The 23,859-nt window shown below is 39.5% G+C and overlaps 1 protein-coding gene across 11 annotated transcripts in view; it reads left to right on the top strand.

Annotated features, from left to right (window-relative positions):
- MAGI2 (membrane associated guanylate kinase, WW and PDZ domain containing 2) overlaps positions 1 to 22,919 on the top strand; it is a 726,260-nt gene extending 703,341 nt beyond the window's left edge. For 8 of the 11 annotated variants that reach the window (XM_032106792.1, XM_032106787.1, XM_032106785.1 and 5 more), the window contains one exon: positions 19,923 to 22,919. In XM_032106792.1, coding sequence (XP_031962683.1) covers positions 19,923 to 20,722 — 800 coding nt within the window. In that variant the 3' untranslated portion in view covers positions 20,723 to 22,919. Of the gene's footprint in view, positions 1 to 5,496; positions 5,608 to 19,922 lie in introns of all 11 variants that reach the window. The other 3 variants (XM_032106795.1, XM_032106793.1, XM_032106794.1) reach the window with 2 other exon arrangements.
- The last annotated feature ends 940 nt before the right edge of the window (positions 22,920 to 23,859 follow it).

Below are 23,859 nucleotides of genomic sequence, written 5' to 3'. Positions count from 1 at the left end.
CAACAATTTCATATATTTACATAATGTCTATGATGTGCACCTCTGGGCCTTAAATCTCTCAGGAAAAGGGCTATTTTTTTAATGAAAAGTCCTTGACTTCTTTATGCTAGGAGGTCAAAAACTCTATTAAACTTCTTTACTGTTACTTTTGAAGTTCCAGAATGCTTTCCCATTAGAGTCAGAAATTAGAGTCACATAAAAATTCAAATACTTAGGCGTAACTGTAGGTTCAGGTGAGCTTTTGTTGCCAGCATAAATTCATTACCTCTGTTAAAGCCAGCTCCACTGAAAGTCAGTTCTTCCCCAGCTGTCAATACACATGGTAATTACACTATTTTCTTCTCTAAACTAGAGCTAATTCTATGGCTAAGCCAATACTCAGGACAGTGTATGCTACATTTTTTACTGCTTTCAAGAGCTTCTGAATAAGGGCAGAAAAGATGGGCCATAGTCCACTCATTTGGTAATAAAGTTAGTGATCTATAATTTTGGTGAGTAGAAACAAAGCCAAAATGGTTTTCAGGGGTTCTGATAAAATGGTACTAAGATATTTAATACCAATTTTAACTAATGTGCAATCCTTTCAGAGAGACCTCCAACAGAAATTCAGGTCACCTTCAAAACTGTTTTATAGGGAGAGGTGCATCATTTCTAATGAAAGAACAAACAAGCGTCCAGGACTGATAGAGTGGTAGTAATCCTTCTCAAATAGCAGAACTATATACCAGCAGTTCTCTGGTTCCTCAAAAAACAATTTAATCTAAGGTAGGTCCAGGAAGCTACTATGAGTAAAAAATCAGTTAGAGTTCAGACCCATTCCAAATCTGAATTTCTTAAGATCCCAGCTCCAAATGGCATTTAAATCCAAAATGAATGTCCATTATTTATATAATCTTATAAATCTGTACTTTATTCCGGGGGGGGAAAAACCACACACACACACACAAAAAAAAAAAAAAAAAAAAAAAAAAAACAACCACCTAAAACCCCTAAAAACTTCAGTGTAATCATCATTGATTTAGGAAAACAAATCTTCCAAAATGTGCACAAGTCTTCCCTTCCACAGAAGATGACCACTAGAATTCCAGACACAGCTTTTAGTTAACAGAAAGCAACAAGGAGACTTCACGGCATTGTTGAAACCCAAGCTCACCATTTGGAAAGGCATTTGGAATACTTGGCATTAGTTGTTTAAAAATGCAGATTACTGAGAAATAAAAGTTGCTACTAAGAAGTGCTGTTTCATCAGACCATTTTCCAAGCTACATCTCCAGCTTACAGCTCCATACAGGAGGAGAACTAAGTAGCTGTGCTTGAAAATCCCTTTCTCCTACTGCACTGAAAAAGGAGTAAAAGTGTTCAGGAGTTACTTCATAATGTACACACAACCTGCAGAAAGCATGACAGCAAAGGATAACATCTGCACATCTGCAGTTCTTAATCTGTGCTTTATGCAGGTGGAGAAGTGTTAGAGCTCTATCCAGTCCGGAGGCAGAATGGAAGCAAAATAAGAAGATGCCTGTTGAAATTAACTGAGATAATTAAAGTCCTCCCTAGGTCATTTCCCAAAGGTGTAAGAAATAGTCTAAGAACAAACAGAAGGTACACGTAAATTCCAACAGCAGCCTGCCTAGGAAGTTAAAAACAGAAATTAACAAACAGAACCAATTAAAATGGGAGACAGCATCTCGAGCAGGCCAGATCTCAAGGTTAAGTCATCATGCTGCGAAGAATGTCTGTCAGAGACCCCCAGAACATCTTTTCAAAATAATGTAAAACTGAATGCAGAGAAGGTTGTGACAGTAAGCTTGAGGACAAAGTGGTCCTGAGGACAGCAGATAAACTACTCAATATTTAGTAGCTCACTCTTCCTTCAACCAGAATTTTACAGTTGAGATGTAACAAGACTAATTGGAGCTCTTTTTACTGAATTAATCAGCTTTTTGTTTTAGCAAGTACATGTCATAAATATTTCTTATACAGGGTCCAGCTATGGAGAGCATCAGTGGGAAATAAGACTTAGTTGTGTATATAAATGCAAGTCTGGAGGACAGAGCTGGTATTGGGACTGCAGTGATGGTGTGCAGCAGAAGCCTAGGGAGAAATATGAAAACAGCACAAGTGTACCAGGGTCCTCTCCTGGATATTCTCTCAGTCCCTGATAGGTGAAATGGTCAGGGACTTCCCAAATCAGTTTTAGTAATGCTGTGATTAAAGACCTTTCCAACAGCAGCAACATTCAGATTCACAGCACTAATTACCTAGAGCTACCTAAACCAGCCAGCCAAGACCATCACATTATTGTCTTCAGTCTTCAGCTTCTTGATTTTCCTTGAGTTTTAAACCCCAGTGCAGTGTTTCTGTTAGTACAAAATATGGAGCTATGTACTTAAGTGCAAGAAATATCAGTGTTTGAGTGATGATGTGATTGACATCAGTAACAGCAGTGTTGAGGAAAATTCATCAATGATAAGAAAGTGATTTGTGAAAGAAAAGAGTGTGTATTGAAAAGAAGAAAGCACTCAGGGAAGAAACAAAAAACAAGCTCCTGCGAGAGTGTAAATCTCCTGAATGAGTTATGTCAGTTTATACTGCCTGGAAATCTGTGCATTTCCGAACTTGGAAAATTCTGGCTGAGCTGAAGCACTACTCAAACCTAGGATAAGAAATAAGGTGTGCTGCAAATGCATCATTTACGTCCATTCCAGCTGCTGGTTTTGGTTGAAAACAAATGCCAAAGATCCCAGAGTACTTAAGAGGCAGAAATCCCCTTGTAGCAGGCCCGGTACCATCAGAATGTAAGCAAAGGAGCTCGGGTATGACTAATGCTCCAAAACTATAGCTGATTTCACAGCAGGGTGCAACAAAGGAAGCTTAGAAAACAGGTGTTTTATCAGCCAGCATCTCAGAACGTTTGCTGAGGATAAGGATAGCCAGAGGAACTGTGCTTCTACTGGAGGTAAATTATCACAGCTTGTCCAAAGCCGAAGAACATCAGCATTATGTTTCATAGGAAATAATCTGCCAGCTGTGTTCTCCAGAGAACCAAGTCATAGTAAGAAATCATATTAATGTGCAAGAAAGACTAGAAGTACTGCTGGGAATCCTGATCCCAAAATGCACTTAATGACTGGGAAGTCTGGCTGGAGAGAGTGTGAGGTTTCCTACATATCACAGGACACAAAACTCAGAATCATCACTGTAGAACTGAGCACTTCTCACCCCAGCATTAAAAACAATTTGAATAGTGACAGATCAAGACTTTCCCTGCAGTGGCTGCCTAATTTCCTGTGTATGCACCTACCTCAGTGGTTACTGACTTCAGCAGGAGCTACTGGGTGTGCAGCAGTTCTGAAAAAAAATCTGCCTCTTCACACTGTGGGAGCCTCATTACAGATGCTCATGTATTTCAGGCCTTAGCCATAGCTACCTAAACACCATGAGAAGGACATGTACTTTGCATAGCCAAACACTGGGATGAAGTGTCATTCTTAAAGGCAAAATGTGGGAAAACTGTTCACAAAATCTCAAAATGATAAAATTAATGAGGAAGTAAAACTAACAGATCAGTCTCTCTATCCAGCTGTGAGTTCTGCAAGAAGCAAGTTACCTCTAATGACTGATCAGCTCCAGAAAACTAGTTTTCTGTGGGAATAGCTACTGTTTTCTCTAAATATCTTCGGAGGAAGTTCCCTAGGAAAGCCTGTGATGTTTCAGTCCCAGCATGTTGTAACCACTGCACTCTGGCTAGCAGGCTGCTGCTCCCTGAGAGCTCAGTGAGGGTTTCCCAGGGCCATGCCATCAGTCGCATCCCGGAGTCCATTTGGGACAGCCCCGCGATCTGGCTCCGGCAGCAGCAGCGTCACAACGCAGTGGGGGTAAAGGAGGCAGAGAAGGGTCTCTCATGAGGGTGTGAGATGGCTTTAATCATATCTTGTCCCAGCAATGCTCAGAGGTAGAGAGACAGCGTGGTCCGGGTGCAGGGTGGTTTTGTCAGGGCCCAGGGGCGGTCCCTGGGCGGGGCTGGGGTACAGAACAAATGGGGAGAAACCGAGGGAGTGGCCAAGGCTGGGGAGGGAACAGGGGGAACATGTGAAATAGGAGAAGGAATGGATTAACAGGTTCCCACATCAGCAGTCCTGGCAGATTGTTTCTGCCGGCTTACTGCTCCTGGCCTTTCCTGACTGGAGATTTTATTACTCATAGTACATTAAAATATATAAGTTCCTAGAAGTTTCTGAAAGCAATGAGTCATATAATCAAATGACCACAAATGGGGTGTAAAGGAGGCTGAGGAAGGAAGGCGTAACAGGGTGTAAAGGTGGCTGTAAAGGAAGGCTGAGGCAGGTTAGCACCTGTAGGTGGACTCCATCCCTCCAGCAAGGCATAACCCCCTGCCCCGGTTGCTTTCTGTCTGGTAGTGCAGAGGGAGCAAAAACACTGATTTTCACCTGTGAGGAACATCTAGAAGAAATGAATTTGTTTCCCTTCCTGCTTTCAGGACTACAAAATCATCTGTCAGGTTTGATATCAGGTTTCTATCAAGTTTCACTTAGTTTTAAGTTGCTTAAGAACTCCTGAAGGAAGTTACAAGTTTTAGAGACTCCAGCCCAGCGAGATTTTGGAAAACTTTTCCATTGCCCTATCTTGGATATCTGGATCTGGCCCTGAGCATTCTAGGTCACACTGTGATACTAGCAGATACACAGAGCTGTGGGAACTGGAATCATTGAGGTTTGGAGGACAAGAAATCTGCATCGTGTGGTGATGGTTGGTGCTTTATGGATCTATACAATGATGGTCCCTTTCCCTGTCCTCCCCTGCTTTGTTTTGCTGTATTAAAAGACATGTCCTGGGGTTGCAGTGTGTATTTTTGGAATCTCTGTTTCTTTGCACAATGCTAAATTGCATACACAGCTCACACCATGGGTTCATTACACTCAGGTGGTTTTACAGAACTAGAGTTTAGATTCGGTTTGGGCTGTTTAAGGGAGGAAGAGTAAAGTTTCAGTATATACAAATTGATGGTTAAGAGATAAAAGCTACAAGTTATTTAGCAGTAAGTCATTTCTAAGGGGCCTTGAAGAAACTCTCATCTCCTGCTTCAGCACCACCCCAGCAAAAAAAAACCAAAAATGTCAGAGTTGATACCAATACAAGGATTTTTCATACAAGTAAATTGGCACAGTTCTTAAATGCATTAAGCCCTTTGCTTTTGCTTTGTTATGACTCCTTCAGGAAGCACCTCAAGATGTACTCCATATCCATAGACCAGGTGAATCTATATCCTGAATATATATGTACTGTAGTTTCAATAATCCACTAATATTTAGACTTACAGCATGCTTATTTGTCTTAGCTTTACAGAAATACTTCTTGCCTGTTACATATAAGCTTTTTACTCAGTTGTTCTAAACTTACTAAGAATTCTCTGCTCTAACAATAGTAAAATGTCTGTATGTCACTGGTTCTGTTAATTCTAATGATTGGTCCTAGGCTGTTCCTCCCCTTCCTTTAGGAATGGTACCTTCCAGTCTCTCCATGTGCATGAAAAGTGACAAGCATGGGTCCCCATATTTCTACTTATTGGGCCACCCTAAAGACACGGTTTGTAAACTCTGCATGTATATTATCTTTCTAATACATTTTGTTTCTCACAACTGTTAATAGAGTATTTTTCAACTTTTTCTTACATGCTAGCTCACTTGTTTCTACAGTATTCGACTTTTCTTTCATAACTGATTATCTAAGACATCAAAGCAGCTATGCATTCTACAAATGTCTTTTAATATCCTAAATAATGAGTTTTGCATGTTACACTGCTGCTAGTGCATTGGTCTGCTATATATTCACTTTTTCTCATGACAAAAATTTATCTTCTGAATATGACTTTTCAGGTAGAAGATCTTAAACTTTTGCATTCAAGCCATAATTTTCCTCTTCTTTGTGGCACCTGGCTTGCAAAAATATTAGCAATATGAAGGTGGAAGTTAGGTGCTGTTCTCAAACAATATTTATGTGCAGCCCCTTGAAGAAATAACAGATGTAAAATTGAACACATTTTGAAATGTGCTGTAAGGCAGTACTCATTTATCAAACCCTGTGGTTATGCTGAATTTAAGCAAAGCACTTTGCTCTTGATTTCAGGCTATTTTCTTCATAGAATCAGATCCAACTGCACAGGTTGTTCAGATACATCTAATTTGTAATACAGAGTCAGGGCCTAGATATGATACCTGGAAAGCAAAGGAAAAGCAAGACTCGTTTTTTATTTTCCTATTGATTGCTGTCATCACAGAAAACACAGCAGTGTCCAGATGCGTTCAGCTCTGTCTGCTGCTGACTTTGCACAACGTAGTACATTTACTGCAATTATACAGTCTCACACATTGAAGTAGACAGATTGGAAATAGAAAGGGAGTTACACCCAGAGTGTTCTTCCAGCATTTGAGCTTCAAGCAGTTGCTCCAGTGTGATGCTCAGAGAATTCCTGCCCCCAGCACCCAGGCACTAAACTGGCCTTAAGTTATCAGTCTTGTGCATGCAAGTCCAGGTAATGTAACCAATGTGTTTCCAGTTAGAGCTCATTTCCGATCTGTGTCTAGAAATAAGATTTTTTTTGAACACAGACATATCCATATGCTTTGCTGCTGCAAAGCTGGTCACATCTAGAGGCTGTTTGGAATTGTTCCCATGTAGTTCAAGTGTGTATGTCACCATCAGAGACCTCCCAGCCACGAAGTTCCTGCATCATATAGAAATGTTACTTCCACCATTCCTTGTATTCTCACCTTACCTCTGTTTTATTCTTCACTAAACATAGCTCAGAGAGGTTAAAATCCAGGCTGGAATTAGGGCCATTTTACAAGTCCTAGTTGTCCCAGGAGTCCCAGCTCCATGAACTACAGTTCCAACAGAAGTTCTGCATATTTATAACCGCAACTTTCTGGGCATCATCTTTATTTTTCTTCCTCTAGAAAAACATACACAGGAAATAAGTATTTTTCCTGAAATAAGTAGAAATGTAAATACTCTATAAATATAGCTAAAGTTAGTTTTGCAGAGTCATCCAGCTGTGAATGGTTCTCATTTATTTGGCAGGAAGTGTTGAAACAGAATTTTTTTTCTCAGTATAATGTATCCAGAAAATCAAAAGCATTTTAGTTCCAGTCAACACCAAAACTGAGATACTTGCTTGATAAAAAGCAATGTCATGTCAAATTTTTATTAAATGTTTCCATTTCAGGTGTTTTTAATGAAAGAGTTCGGAGGGGATTTTCCTAAAGAGCCCATTTTAATGGAGCTTATCCCAACCAAAAATGTGGCTGTTATACCATTCATTAGAGCACTGAGGAAGGAGTCAAATTTCCTGATGCAGAACCATTCCAGTATGCCTTAGGAGAGGCCCTACCATAACATCACAGTGCAGTCTGTTGTAAGACCACATTTCACCCAAAGGAATTGTTCCCTTTTGTATAAATAATCACTTCTGCAAGATGATCAGCAGGCTTACTTGAACTTGGATGTAGCACAAGAGAGAGGCAGGTAGTTTGGAAGGTACATCCAGACCAAGTGATACATGCCTGTGCTTCCTTGCATCATAGGTCTGGTAGCCCTTACTAGTGACCACTGCATTTATATTTGCAAAAATATATTAAAAATTGGGAGCTTATACTGTGGGTTTATTGTTTGAATATAGTTATATCCTTCAGAAAGCTCCATTTTGCAGTCTGCTACAAACTGATTTTTCTAGTTCTATTAGAATGTGTGAAGCTTTTGCTTTTGTCTAATAAATGGCTAAATCATCTTGGCCTATACTTTGAAGGCAGATACTCTTATCTGTTCAGAGTACTGATCAAATAATCCAGTTCATCCTATTTTTAATGCTCATTTTATAAATCTCCAGAGCTGAGGTTGGGTGTTATTTGAAACTTGAACTACCCCATATATCATTCACCTGATGTGAGTGCAAAAATCAATAGTCATTTTGGAAAAGTGCCCTTTCTGCCTGTGACCACCTTGGTGGAACTGCAAACATTCATTCATATTCCTGCTGCATTTCCAATACCACCTTCTTATTTCTAGCAATATCAACTTAATTTCAGGAACCCGTGGTGTGTAAAAAGAAAAAAAAGTACTAACTAAATGAACCAATATACTGGTTAATAAAATTGGTCTAAAACCATCAGGCAATTTGAATATGGGCTCCCAAAGGTTCTAGAATATTTTATTGCTATGGGTAAAAACTATTCAAGGGCAAAATTGAATATTGAAACCTGCTTTACAAACATGTCTTTAGTATTTAATAAATATGTAGCAGCTGGCAGAAAAGTAGAACATCCTTCTATTAAATAACAGTGGGTGTATATGTATGTGTGGGTGCATATAGTTATTTCTGTCTTACAGCAAATTTCTATTTTAGAAGATACATAGACCTTTCATCGCTTGATATAGAAATGGAAGAAATCACTATTGAAAGAAAGAGTGGCACATGGGATGACACTTTCAGTTTTTTGGCAGTGACTTCGAGCTTCCAGGAAGGAAATACCTTTTCCTCACTTTTTAAATGCAAAAATACTGAGTCCTAAGCATTGCTTTGGCAATTACACTCCCAGTGGCTCTGGCCAGTCTAGTTGAATAGCCTAATCCAGGCTTCCCCCATCTGTATAATGGGGATAGTAATATTTACTTACCTATCTCATGGGAGCGTTATGGGGATTAATTATTTAATGCTTGAGAAGCACTTAAAAGATTAAAATTCCTAGTTGACTACTCAATATTATTACTAAAGAAAACTTTGCTAATCCACACCAAAATTGGCAGTGTCCCCCCACATCTGAACAAAGATTTATTAATAAGGTTGTTGAGCAAGTTCTCTTATTATTAAAGCTTAATTATTCTAATATAATATTCTGGAGTAGATTTACTAATATGGTGTAAAGTGTAGGTAATTACATCTAAACTACAATTAATAAAATAGATGAACAAATATTATCCCTCGTTCGGTTCACATAAACTAGCAAGCAGACTTCCTGAGGAAGGGGAAAGTCCCACCCACAAATCTTTTTCTAACATTTATTTTCATGGCTTCCTGTATTTCCATCCAGTTGACAATACCAGAAGGTAAGCGCCTGAAATACAGAACCTGATAGAATGCAGCCATCCCTCTGTCCCACAGCATCAGTTTTTCCTTTCTTTGTGTAATCCAGATAAATAGGTAAAATAGGAATTCAGTAACACTTACCATGTCTTTGCAGTGTGCCATAGGACCAAGTCCAGTCTTCTGGACAGCATAATACCCCAGAAAATTGCAGCATAGTACCCCAGAAAATACCTCTCCTGATGCTTATCTCAGTCCCTCTCATTTGCCACAGGTCCCCAGTTCATAGCAAGACTGCATCACTGCAACTTGTTCTTGCTCAGAGTTAGCTTCCCCACGTATCTGTGATGGTATCCTTGCCTCAGGGAGCTGTGTAACCAAAGTGAACAGCGTGAAGCACACAGGAATATTCCTGTATCACTCAAACTCTGTCAAAGAGCCTCACCAGTGGCCTGACTCTATGATGCCCAAGACTAAATTAATCTAACAAGGCTTCTCATAACCTCTTCTCACTGACATTGGAAATATGATGAGTCTAAATGATCACACAGAGAGTGACACAAAAAACTGTTGTTCAAACCATTGGGAAGGTGAAGGCAAGCTTTGTTCACAGAAGGACTTGCAGTTGGTCCTGCCTCTGTTCTCACTCCACCATCCCATCGTGCAACTCCTGGCTGATGCTTTGTGGCCCAGCCACATGGAAAGGTTAGCAGAGGTCATGGCTTCTGTCAGATTTCTTAGAGCCTGTTATTCCTAGCTTGGGGGGGGGGCGGGGAGAGAAACAACCAGAAAATGAAATGTGGGGTTTTTTTACTTAGACAATATGAGGTAACTGTGACTCTCCAACTGATGCTTAATGAACATGACCATAAAGAGTGTTGAATTGTGGTTGAGCAACCCAGAATTTTGAACATCTGAGTTTTCTAACAACATGTAGTTTGTGTTTACTTATTAGGAGCTGAATGTTACAGTGTATTCGTGCACTTCCATCTCATCATAGAGTTTTCAGGGAAATTTGTCTCAGCATTCCAAAGATATCAGATACTACAACAGTCCCAACAGCAGGTGTGGTCCCAGAGTCAGCTTTGCACCTTCATTGCCTAAAGGCCCCCAGTCTGAAAACAGTTTGCTGAAGAGACACTAAACTGCTTCTGCAGCTTCTACCCTAAGCAGAACAGGACTACTTATTCATGACCTTTGTGACTGAGTTCAAACCAAGTTATGTATTTTGCTCAAGATCCTGCTCTCACTCATAAAGTGAGAACCTCAGTGCCTACCAGAAACATCTTTCTAGAGGCATTTCATACAGAGTCAGAATGCTCTGAATCCCTCCCATATTAAGTAAATTTTATTTATTATCTACACACTTTTATTAATGACAGCTATTTATTGACCTGACAGAATGTGGTGCCTACTGTTAACGCCCATTTTAGCTGTGGTAATTAATAATTTTAATATTTAACTTTAATTAAGTGTGTAATATCCAACTCTTAAATTACTCAGTCTTTGCAGAATGTTTTTCATTAATACCACACATTTTATTAACATATTTATGAACACCTTTTATGATTTAATGTGGCTTAATTCTATTAATAAAAACTAATTTGAAAGTCATTATCTTTTTTAATTATACAGTAACTTCCAGTGTAGTTTTTCCAGCTCCAGTGTGGCTCTGGAGGAGAACGGCTGAGGTTGCTCCAGTTCTACTCTGCTGCCTGACCACACAGGAAAAAATAAAACCTTCTTTATTGACAGGATGAATATTGCCTGAGTAGCTCTGATCTGATAAATATGTGAGATGCTCAGCACGTCAAAAATAGCACCAAACCACCTGAAGGACCAAGTGAATGATAATGTGTGGTTAGAGCAGCATCACTCCAGACTGGTACTTAAGCTGTCCACAGACTTAACATTGACATAGCAGTGAGGAGCTTCCTGTGGAGGATAAAAGCCCCATGCAAGCTGCAACTCTTCAGCTCTTCCAGTATCAGTAATCCTGCAACATTTATGCAGATGGATTAAGCTGATTCAAGGAAAAGTCTAATTTACCAAGGGTTACAACCTGTCCCTGAAGGCAAGGGTAACTGCAGTTCTTGTTAATACAGCCCTTGGGGGGGAATTGGAGTGAAGCAACACTGAATGATTGATGTTTATAAATATATATACAGGGTTTATTTTAGAACAGTTTGGTTGAAATGGAAAGCAGGTATGTAGCAATTTTGGTTTACCTATAGTAATATAACAACATAAAAGCATAAAAATATTACATAAAATATTACATAAAAATATGTTAAGAAAACATGGAAGGAAGGAAGGAAGGAAGGAAGGAAGGAAGGAAGGAAGGAAGGAAGGAAGGAAGGAAGGAAGGAAGGAAGGAAGGAAGGAATTCGGAAGGAATTCAGGAAGGAAGGAAGGAAGGAAGGAAGGAAGGAAGGAAGGAAGGAAGGAAGGAAGGAAGGAATTCGGAAGGAATTCAGGAAGGAAGGAAGGAAGGAAGGAAGGAAGGAAGGAAGGAAGGTTGAATGACACCTTCTAAGACATGACAGCTGCCTCTCACGTCATTGTAGTTGAGCCAGCTATGCCCCATCAGAAGGGATGAATAACATGAATGTCCTGATATGTTCCCTAAAGGGGTTTTACAACTGAGCCAGTTGTGTAAGGGAGGACATTGGCATGATAAGAAGTATTATCCCACCTCACGGGATCTGCTTCTTATCAGCCTCTTATCTGGCTCAAAACCCAGCTTGTCCCTAAACAAAGGTTCATGTACACCTGCTCTGCTTCTGGGCTGTGATCTTGCACATCCTCAGCAAAGCACCTGCTGCTTTTGCAAATGAACAATTGTTTGAGTCATTAACTGTTAACATTTCAGTCTCTCACACCAAGTTCACTCAGATTAGTGATCACAATGATTTCAATATTTAGTTGATAGGACTGTTTACTAGAGTCATATCTATGGAATAAACTAAACTGGCCTTGGAAAGAGAGGTAAACTCTGTACTCATAATCATCTGGCCTTAAGATTCACAGCCTGAAGACTATTACAGTAAATTAGTAAACTGATTTACTATATTAATTTACCTGTTTCTGAAATAAAACCTGCTTATAGGTGGGGCTCCTTATTTTTTCCCCTCTCCTATCCTGTGCTTTGGATAGCTTTCTTCTGCATAGAAAAATTACCCCTTTTTATTCTTGCTATTGTAAGGGCACTGCTAAAGTCTCAACCCTGTTTTAAGGTGTGTCAAATATTGGAGAGAACCAAATTATGCAGAGCTTAGGCAATGTTACAGTGAATTGCTTATGGATGTGATTTATATTTAAGGGGTGGTCAATGGCAGAGGAAACAGGACAGGGCTAAAGCAGCCCCCCAAGATCATCCATGACAATCCAATCCACCTGCTCTCCACGGCAGGAAGTCTGAGTGCTTCTGAATTCATTAGTTATCTCCTGTGTCAGCCTGAAAGGTCTCAGGCCACTTACTTGCAGTGGCCTGTGTTTTCCAAAAAGGACCTGATGTGGGGTGATGGGTGTAGATTTCTGTGTTCATCCACTCAGCTTTGACCCATAGCCTCCAAGGGGTTTCCCATAAGGAACTCCCCAACATTAGTATCACTTTTCAACAGAAGAGCAGACATCTATTTCCAGAGGTCTTTTGAGACACCTCTCTCTCTGACTCTGTGAGGCAATTAAATTATTATCTCAAGTGGTAAGGACAGTAAAATACTGGTGAAGCAGTGCCATAATTAAAGAACTAACTCAGGGAAAGGGATTTACTGATGATGCCCTGGGTATTATAATGTAGGATCAAAACCAGTGCAGAATAATAATAGAAGCCCTCTAAGTCAGATCAGTTGCTTCCTATGTTTCTTTGTTAACCATATTTAAAGACTACATCACATAAAAAATTGAAAAGTGCTTTCATCCATAGTGCTTGCTACAGATTAAAGCAAACACAAATCAATGTGTGTGGCTTTCTTGTTTCAAGAAAACATACAGCATTTTTCTAAAGGATTTTTAAACTTTTTTTCCTTGCAATATACAGTTTTGTCCTCTCTGCCCCAAGTTTGAATTTTCCCTTTCTCTCTGTTCCCTTAGCTCCAAAACCAAATAATATCGTCTCCTGAGCTTCTGTAGATTTTCGTACAGAAAATCTTCCAAGCATAACTAACAATCTGCTCTTTCTGAAGTGCTGCAATAATTCTAAAATTAGAACTCTGAATATGAAAGCACTTCTCTAAGAAACCTCTGAGCAGAGCACAGAAAAGATGATGAAAGTGAATTTTACCTGAGATGAGATCATTCAAAGTCTCATTAGATGGCCCTTGCAAGAACCTTATGAACACCATATCTGCTGCAAAAATATTTAGGGCATCTTCCATTTAATACCTAGGTAAAGTATACAATGGAAGATGGATATAATGAACCCAAAGGAACTAAATTGTTGCTCTTCAGTAATGACCAGGAACATGAAAGAAGTAGGGCATCTGGGTATCAGTGGCACTAGGAACTGAGCCAAGCAGGATGTGCAGCTGTGCTTTCCAGTGTTGGAATAGGTCAGTGGCTGAATTTTCTGGATGTAAAATTAAACATTTCAAGTTTACAGAGGAGATACCACTTACACTACACTTACATTCATATCTTTTCAGTTCTTGTGAACATCTGCAGAAGCCATGCCACCAATAGTTTCATGTAATAGTAATGGTGGCCACCTTTTTCAGTATTAGACCAGTGACAAAAACAAAAACGCAGAATGATTTTGGGGACAGAAAGCCTAGGTCTGGCAGTCCGGCATTGTTTCATACCCCAAGTATCAGTCTTTCTTAATGAATCATTCTGCTCTTTTGAAAATGCCGAGCACAAAATTTATAAATGAAAGATATCAGGACACAGATGCATATTTGTTTTCCTGTAATCTTTTGTGACTTGTAATCTCTGATTACCCTGAGCAACCGTCCTCCAACTTTGGAAAAACAAATGCGTGAAGCCAAAAAACCAAATTACTGTAAAGTAGGATTCCACTCTTGAGCAAAGCTACATTTTAAGTTATATTTAAAAGGTACTCTAAACATTCAGTCACCATGACATTGTTAAGTACAAACAGGCAAGTGGTGTAACAAATGTGGCTAATTAATATAGCAAAGAATGAGATTAGGTTTTCTTGAAACAAGACTTCAAAATACTAAGCTGATCACTCAACTGCATGTGTGAGCAAGGAGAAGTAGTTCATGTACTAAAATAACCAAGTATGAGCTGGATTTATTTTTATTAATGTCTATGGCAGGTATCTAATTTCTATACATAGAATGAACATTTTGCACCCATAGCACACTGCCATCATACCTTTGTAAAGCATAAGAGCAGTACTAATGATGGAAAGGCTATCCCACCTGGATGTGCCCACAGTGATTGACCAAAGAAAGTACCATATCACAGCAGAAGGCACCTAAATCTGTTGGCGTTTGCTTCCAGGGCTACTGGTGTTCAGGGATCTGAATGTGGGTACATTCAGTGGAAGGGGAGACAAACAGAGTGTAATTTTAAGCCAAGAAAAGTGTAATTTGTGAGAAAACATTTGCATAGCATATTGAATAATTAACAAGAATTGCAGTTTATAGCTAAAAGAACAGGCAGGCTGTAAGCTGGGGGCAGAGCCCATTCCCATTCACTTTCTGGGAGAGGCTGGGGGAAAGGGTGGCATCTCATGTCACATTTCCATAAGGCTGAAAGCTGAACAGAAAGAGCTTTTCTAACCATGAAATTTTCAGAGAATCATTTCAGGAGACAAAGGTGCTGTATGTTTGTGGAAGTTTCAGGATAAAAGATTAAAGATTCTTTCTATATTCTGAAATATTCCCCCTTAGAGAGTGTTAAAGAAAAGCTGCAGGAGACCAATGCAATCAGGAACATCAAAGACATGTCAAGCTATAATGAGAAAGACCCAAATGCATTCCTGGTGTAGCACTGCCAACATTAGTGGATACTCACCAGGGGACAATTTGTCCCATTTTTGTTATTAGCAGCATCTGTAAGAACTGCTTGCCACCTCCTGGCAATACATAATTTCAGACAAAAAATGGGGGGAAAAAATAAAGCACCATATTTTTATTCAGTCAAAACCTCTTTGATTCCCTAGGAAAAGAATTCTGGGAAGATATGAGAACAGCTGCTTAGACATTTCAGAAAACACTTCATTCAGACTAATGAAAGTGTTCAAAGCTTTAATATCTTGTACATTATTCATATAATTTGAAAATTAAAAAGGCTTTGAGATTTTATTGTATGTAAGTAATAAAATGTGACGTAATTTCTACTCTTACTACTAAATATTCAATAAATTAATATTAGTAGTTTATGGATAATTATATCTGATGAAAAATCACATGTCCTTGATAAATTACTAAACAATTATCTAAAATATTGTGATGCTAAGGTAGAACCTAGCCACAAATCAGAGGTCCATGGACAGAGCTCTCCTTGCTGTTAGGAGTAAAGCCAGGGTTCTTTTTCTCGTGGTTCAGTCATCAGCAAGCAGTGGGTCCAGGCAGAACAGTTAAAGACAGTAGCAAATGGACACATGAAAGTAGTACCCTCATTTCCACTCCATTGAATGTGTGAGAGCTGACAGAGCAAAACAATTCATATATGTGGCAGCTCTACCTCAAACAAAAAAACCTTCAGACAGAAAACTTCTGCTCCTGATGTTCTCCTCGTGTCACTCTTCCCCCAAAATGGCTGTGTTCATCTCCTACTTGTCCTCCCACACCCTCAAGATCTTGTGTCTGTGGTGGCTCTTAGTTAGAAATTTACTCCTTTGCCTGAGAGTTATACGAAGTGGGTCGTAGGTGAGTCATTCTTACACATCCCATGGAGAAGTGCCACCAACTTGTGTTACAGTAGCTTGTGGAAACTAAAAGCCACCCAGTAAACACCTACTAAATTACACCAAATTAAATGCCATCACAGTGACAGATTACAGTGCTGCTCCCAGCTCATTTATCTTGTCTAAATTAGTAGGTCAAGGGAGATTTTCTCCCTTCAAAGAAGGGAGGAAGGCATCTATTAGCCTTCAGTGAGAGGTATACTTTTGAAAAACAATTTCTCTCACAGTAAGGATGTTGTCAATGGTGACGAAGTCAGAAGCAAATTTAAAACTGTGTTGTCCCTAAATCTCTCCAGCAGTTGCAACTGAATGCGATATCGTTTTCATCTGCTTGCAAGTTGTTTGGGCATTAGTAGTTCATGCTCTGTTAAACAGGTACTGTTTTCAGCTCCTCCCAGAGGTGAAGGAAGAAAAAAAGTGAAATCAGTGCTCTGTCTCTGGTTTAGTAGCTTTACAAAATGCTTTGAGATACAATGGAATAACAGACAGTAGAAGTAGGTTATGTTCCCAATTAACACAAAGGTTTTATAAAAAGCCTTAGACCAACAGAATAAAAAATACTCAGAAATAATAATAACTCTCTCCAAAATGCAGCTAGAAACTGAGTATAAGTATGAAAATAAATTACTAGTTTAGCTGCTCTGCAGGATAAAATTTTACATTTTTCTCCTGTTTACATTTGTTATGGAGAAGCAATCACTTTAGTGGTGGTTGAACAAGTCCAAATGAACCCTTATGGTTTGAACATGGCTTTTTTAAGGGTTTTTCTTTTGAGCAACAAATTATTTATATTCCTGCACTTTGCTCTACTCTAGTAATGCTTATATTTTTCCATAGTATTCAAACTTCAGAGGGAGGTTGGCTACAATGCCCTCACATGAGTATTCTCCTCACTAGCCAGTGAAATATTGCAACAATGGCTTGTTGACATTAACATCTACGAAGACTGAGGCTGACTTTCTGTATAATGTCATTTCATTTGAAAGAAAAGCAGGTTAGGCTGGGATTGGCTGTCTCAGACTGATGGTACTTCAACCTTAAAGAAAGTAATTTTATTCTTACTTGCAAGTGATATATTGCCACAGAATATAAATGATAGTTTTATTCCATGGCAACATTGTTCCACAACCACTGGAAATACAACCTATATATAGGCATCTTCCCAGCAAGTATTTTGAACATAGTGCAGCCAGTGACCCACCTGGGGTTGTCCCACAGCCAAACTTCCTTTAAGCTGTGGCTATAACTTTTCTTGCTTAGTTGGCCATGTTGTCTTTTACTTAGCATTTTCTGGGGGAGAGATAAAATCCAGTAATGCATATAATATGGCATGTCCCAGTTTATAGACACCTATACTTACATATCACTCTATGTAAAAGATATGCTGATTCACTGTTGTTGAAGTACGTTCTAACCCACTATGATTTCTCACTACAGCATTTGGTTGTTTTTTCATCCCCTTACAAAAGAAAGTAGAAGAAATTCTGTCATCTCCAGGGAATAAAGCAGCAGGCCACTAACCCCTAGGTCTCCTCTCCTGAGCATCCCACAAATAACTGGTACCATATTGTCCTTCATGTCTCAGAGGAGCCACAAGAGATGTTTGCCACCCTGGCCTTGAATGGTGGCCCCCTTGTTTGTCCTCCTGGAGGAGAAACAGCTGATTTGAGCATAGTGGTACATTTTCCACAGAGGCAGTCTTGTTACCTGAAAGCATCTTGCTGCTCCAGGCCATTTGGTGTTTTTACTGGTGTGCAGCTGATGCTACCAAAAGTCACAGACTATTTCTGTAATCAGTAGCTCTCAGAGCCTAACATGAGATCGAATAATGGCCCACTGCTCTTTACTGAGGCTCAGTGAAAAACAACATGTCATGGACAACTAGGAAAGAAGACTGTAGTTCAGACAAATATGCTGGTCCAGCCCTTGGCACCACCTCTACCCTGGGGAGGAGTGACAATGCCATGAAAAGTATAAACTTAATTTTCCAAAGCTCAAGTTGGCTTCTTCAGAGTTGGCTCAGGTACCTCGCTGGTGCACATAGGCAGCTTTATGCCAAGTTCTGGGATAGTTTTACTGATTTGGACCTCATGCATGGTCCCTGGCTCAAGTGTTAAATAAAATGAGATACCCTGGATTTCAGACTGACGCAGAGCCAGGGTGGTGTCTGTGCCTCCCTCATCAGGCACAGGCTGTGGTCCTGTACCAGGGTGGTGGTGCAGAAGAACAGAAGAACAAGCCCATCAAAGTCAATGCTTTTTGTAGGCAAACTCCTAGGAGCTGATCACTCTACCATGCACAAGTCTTCCTCTTATTTTTTCTTGCTTGAGTGCCAAGCTGGGAGCAGATGGTACATTACTCACCCTTAACTGGAGGGTAAGAAAGTGTGATTTCTTTTTTTTTTAAATTCAGTTGAGACCCTTAGCCCATTTAGATTCCCAGCTCAATGTTTATTTGTCTTACACAGAACTTGTACTTTCTACCCCCTCTCAAATGCTAATCCTCTCCACACATATGCTCATTATGCAAAAGCATATGACAAACACCATCTGGGAAAATAAATAGCTCCTCAGCTAACTGTGCTGCTCCCTCCCTTTACGTCACCCACCTCACTATTGTCTCTCCTATTTTTATCTGCAAGACAGCAATCACTCAATCCAGCTATTAACTTAAAAGTGCTGTTTTAGTCAAGCAAGCTGCAGATCCCAGGCTGGGCAGTAGAATCTATTCAATTTTTCGAGAGGATGTGCATCTCCATGATAATTTGAAAGCAGCCATAGCACTGAGAAAAATGCATGTTACTTTTCTGAAGGGCAGTTGATATCACTGAGAGATACTCATCCTGACCTGAGGAAGTCCACGCTTATTTTTTAGCTAGAAGGTTACATTTTCTCCCCCATAAAATATACAGCTCTTACCACAAGTTCTACCTCGTTTCCATGGATTCCTGAGATAGTCCTTCATCTCTGACAGATTATTTCTCATACCAGTCAAAGCCGGGCAATGGTGCTAAATAGGAAATGACATTAGCCAAGTTCAGTAATTTCTCTAACCTCTAAGTAGACGGGAAAGAATAGGAGCCATGCTGTCATTAATCATGATGGATTTGTTGTCTGCCACAAGGTTAATCAAAAGAAATGAGGATGTATATGCAAGAGAAAGGCTTCTCAGAATATTCTGGTTTGGATTAGGAAAATCATCATGATTCAGCAAAGGAGATGCCTATTTAGCTAAATTAAACAGGATCTGCACAATCCAACCATATTGTGTTGAGGCTAAGTAAACAGGAGAAATTCAAAATGCACAGCCAGGAGACTCAGCAGCTGACACTGTGATATAAAGGCAGAGCTTTGTAAGTACCCTGTAAGAATTGTGGTGCCATAAACACTGCAATACTATACCTGTTTAGAAAAAATATGAGACAGAATTCAATGATGACCTTATCTGAGCTACAGATTCTTGTCAATTATTATATGCTTGTAGGGACATGTTTAACAGATGGCAGAAAGTCCTTCTCATTTGTCCTCAGAGACAGCAGTGATATTGCCCAGCTAAGAAATCCATTATACAGCTACAAAAGAGCCTATTTGATTTCATGAGCACGTGCCTTTATTATTTTAAGAATAATTTAACATAAGCAGAGGAATGCAGAATCTGTATGAAGAAAAGACCAGGGTTTCCAGCATTTGCACTTACCAGCTTTGTGGTTCCTGCTTCTCCTGTAGGTTGTTTTTTTGTTTGGGGGGGTTTTTGTGGAGAGATTATTTTTGTTTTTCTCCCTCTTGGCTCCACAATTGAGGGAGTTTCACCTCACCTGGAACAGAGGGGTTTAAGGCTGGTGCATGGTTTGGGTGTCAGTGTTGCTCAGAACACGTGCCTACGCAGTACACACCTGTGCTGCTGAATACGCCCTTAACTCTCTTCTCTTTGTTGTTACAACAGACGAACCAAACTCCTGGAGTGCTCCCTCTGCCACCTCCCCAGGTCTGCCGGAAGTAGCTCTTTCCCTCGACGACATAATCTCACCATTATCTTCATCACACATAGCCCCACCCTCTGACCCTTCTCACCAGATAAGCCCAGAGCCAACATGGGATATCAAGAGGGAACACGATGTAAGGAAACCAAAGGAGCTTTCGGTGAACGGTCACAAAAAGAAAAGGTTAGGAGAACAAAGAGAAAGGTCAGCAAGTCCTAAAAAGGTAGACAGGTCAAAGCATGAAGAGGCTTCTTGGAAAGGATATTCAGAAGGCAAAAATAAGACCACTGATGGTGGCAGGCCCACCTCAGAAAGCAAAGTGGTGGGACACAGCGTTATGATCGAGGCTGGCACAAGAGAGCACGTGTGTGCTGGAGCCAGTGATGAACAGTTTGGGAGGCTGAGGAAGCCAGAAAGCAAGAGAGGAGGATCTCTTAGCAAAAAAGAAGATCACAGATCCACAAACACCAGTGAGAAGAAGGCAGCTGCAGCACCTGACCGTGTCAAGATCGATACAGGAGCTACCAAGACATACAGTAGCAACCGCTGCAGCTCGCCTGGAAGTGATATGGACCACAGCCAGAGGGACCCTGATGGGAAACCCAGCGAGTTCCCCAGGAAGGGACATCTCCACTCCATTAGCACTCGCAGCACCAACACCACAGTTCGAAAGGCAACGGTCTCTCCAGGGCCGTGGAAAATCCCTGGCTCAGATAAGCTACCTAGCGTCCTGAAGTCTGGTACTTCTGCCATGAGCAGATAAGCAAGGGACTGTTGCCCTCTAACTGTCTCAAACTGATGCAGAACATTCTTCTCAGTTTTTGTCTCACATTGGTTTGTTTTAATTTATTTTAACTATCACACATATACACAAAGCATCGAGGAATGAAAACATTAGTGTGTAATTCCATGACAATGTGCACAGTATCTAATAAGTTCAAAAGCATATAGTCAACACAGAGATTTAAAATCGACCCTAAAGTCCCAGTTCCATTTTAGGGACTTTGGCAGCTATGGAAGAAACCAAAACAATATGAAGGACAGTACATCAGAGAAGGATAGTGCAGTGTAGCTTTAGCATTTTTTTCCCACTGCATGAAGGACTTGGATTTCATTCAGACTTTATATCAAGAAACTGGAACAAGTTAGAGCAATCACAAACTGGAACATCGCCTTAAATAAAACTGCACGGAGCAAGCTGAAACCGAGAGAGGATCTTTTCATGGAGCTAAAATGTTGTAAATAAGTTGTTCTCGACATATCTAGACAGGGGTTAAAGGGTTTCTTTAAAGCATCGTTCAGAACTGTACACCCATGACACGTCTCCACTGTTAATGCTTTGGGATAGTCCACGTGGTACCCTGTAGCATAGTTCGCTGGGCGCTACGGGAGGAGTGGGGAATCCAGTGGATTAGTTTCTGTGATACCATTTCTACTGCCATTTTTGTGAACAAACCATGTTTCTGTACATTGGAAAGGAGTTAGGGTGGAGTTGTATTTGCAAATTATTCTCAAAAGTGATTTATTACAGGTTCCCCAAGTCCTGCGAGGTAGCACACAAACCAATTGGTCAGGCTCAAACCCCAGACATCTGCAAGGCCCTTGCAATGAAGGGAAGAGTGCTACAGAGAAAAAGCTGCAGTTTCCTTAAGGAAAGGCCTTTCCTTCCTGCAGAAGATGATAGCGTCACTTATCAACAGTGCTATGTTTCATACCCATCTGCATTTACTTAGGACACTCTCACCTCTCATCCCCTCAGTTTGGCAGAGCAGGTGCCTTTCAGGCACACGTCAACAATAATTAGACTGGTTTCTGAAATACAGTTGTCAGTGTCCTCATTCAGTAAATTCAACATCTTTCAATTTTTAAAATTGTTTCCATTTTACCATTTTTTCCCTATCTCCATTTTTTTTTTCTTTTTGTTTTTATCTTTCTTGCTTGTCTGTTTTGAATTTCAAGCCTTAAGTGCCAGGTAAACATTCCAGTCTGCCTTCACAGGAAATAACTCCGAGTTCAGTCAATCAGTCATTATCTTGTTTCAAAAAGATGTGTGTGTGTCTGTGTTAGTGTGCATATGCTTATTCGTCTGTCAAAATTAAAACAAAATCCTGGGCAATAATACATTGGTAATTTAAAAAAAAAATCCATAAAGCTAAGTACTGTCAAAAATTCGTATTTAAAAATTACTGTTCACTAGCAATCTTAGTTCCTCATATGCTCTGCTGAAAAATTAGATTGAGATTGGCTTTGTTCCAAGAAATTAGCACGTTACTGTATGTCTCAAACATTGCACTGGACTGCAAAATTTATAGACATGTTTCTTCCTGTCCAATTATTTGAAAAGCCTCAAGTCAAGGATTTTGCAGCTTTCAAACATTTTTTTTTTAGAAAGAAAAATCCATTTATAATTTCTAAAAAAGCACAAGTCCATGTAGCTGTTTATAAAACTCTTATTTAATGGAAAAAAAAATCTTTATCCCCTGAACTAGAATCCAATATAATTTGCCATTAATTTATTGAATCTGATTTTGGACAATGCTTCTGTAGTGTAGATGCACGTCCCAGTATCTTATTTTTATGTATAAAGAAAGCAAACAATGAAACCTGAAAAACAGTTGAGATTATGCTTGCATAAACTCTAATTTGCACAGTTCACAGCTACTCCTTGTGCAGTAATTGCTTTATGCGGCTGTAATCGATAACCTGTGAAGACAGCACATCATCTAAACCCCATTCCAAATAATATTTCTGTGTAGTGTTAGCTGTGAATTTACCTTGTACAGCTCTATCTCTATAAATATAATTCCATGTATTAATAGTCACAGAAAGGCTGTAAGTGAGCAACTATTTTTATGAAACGCACCACTATGGATAAATTAACTTTTACAGAAATCTTGTTTACTGTATGATATTCTAAACCACTGTCAAATAAAATATATATCCAAAAATCTTTCATTTTTTCAATTGTATATAGTTGGTGTTAATTTTGAGTAATAGGCTTCAGTTACCCTGAGAAACAATCATTTTCTTGCATATGAGCAGAATTAATTAGATGCTGCCTTATAAAAAAGGGATAGACCATTTTAATTTCTTACTCCAATTTATGAATAAACATGTAGGTGACCAAACAAATTCCATAACAGCAAGTTAAGGCTTATGAGACAACACAGATACAGAAAAATCTCTTCCTTGGTGGAGAAGCCTAAACCCTTATTCTCCTTCCAGTTCCAGCAGACACAGGGCCAGGGTGGCCAGACTCCCAGCAGTGAGAGATAACTTCTGAGAGTACACCATATATACGGAATTAATCTGAGCATAAAACCATATTTACCTCAGAAATCAGGCAGTTCTAACTAGCCCTAAAAAGGTTTTGTTGGCAAGCTGTGTGAAGGGGGCATAATTGCATTTTCAATTTATTTTACAGAAATAATGTCTCAAAAAACATAAGGTGTGTAAGGGTGTAAAAATATTAGTAACCAGCCAGACTCTTTTGGGACCAAATCCACCCCTCATTAAATGCTCCTTATCTCCAGTTAGACAAAATAAATCATCAGTTAATAGACTGTAGACACTGTAAGATGTCTGCCTGGAAAACTAGTAATATTTTTCACACAAATATGACATTTCTAAAAATAAATATTTCCTGTTTCCTTAAAATATAATTTTCTTCAAAAAATAATAATTTGTCTTCATACAGCCTGAGTCAACTTCTTCAGAGCCTTGTTTTTCAGATTAATGTTCCACATAGAAAATTTCTACCAGCTAAACTAATAACATCATTTTGCATTACAATAAACACATAGAAAATATGAAGCATCTTTAATTCTCAAGAATAATTTGCTGCTGTTTAAATAGCCACTATTTTCTTGGCTGGAAATCTGGATGTGTGCCTGGTTCAGA

This window comes from Corvus moneduloides, chromosome 4 (assembly GCF_009650955.1).
Source record: "Corvus moneduloides isolate bCorMon1 chromosome 4, bCorMon1.pri, whole genome shotgun sequence".
NCBI lineage: Eukaryota > Metazoa > Chordata > Aves > Passeriformes > Corvidae > Corvus > Corvus moneduloides.
This window is presented reverse-complemented; position numbering and strand designations above follow the sequence as displayed.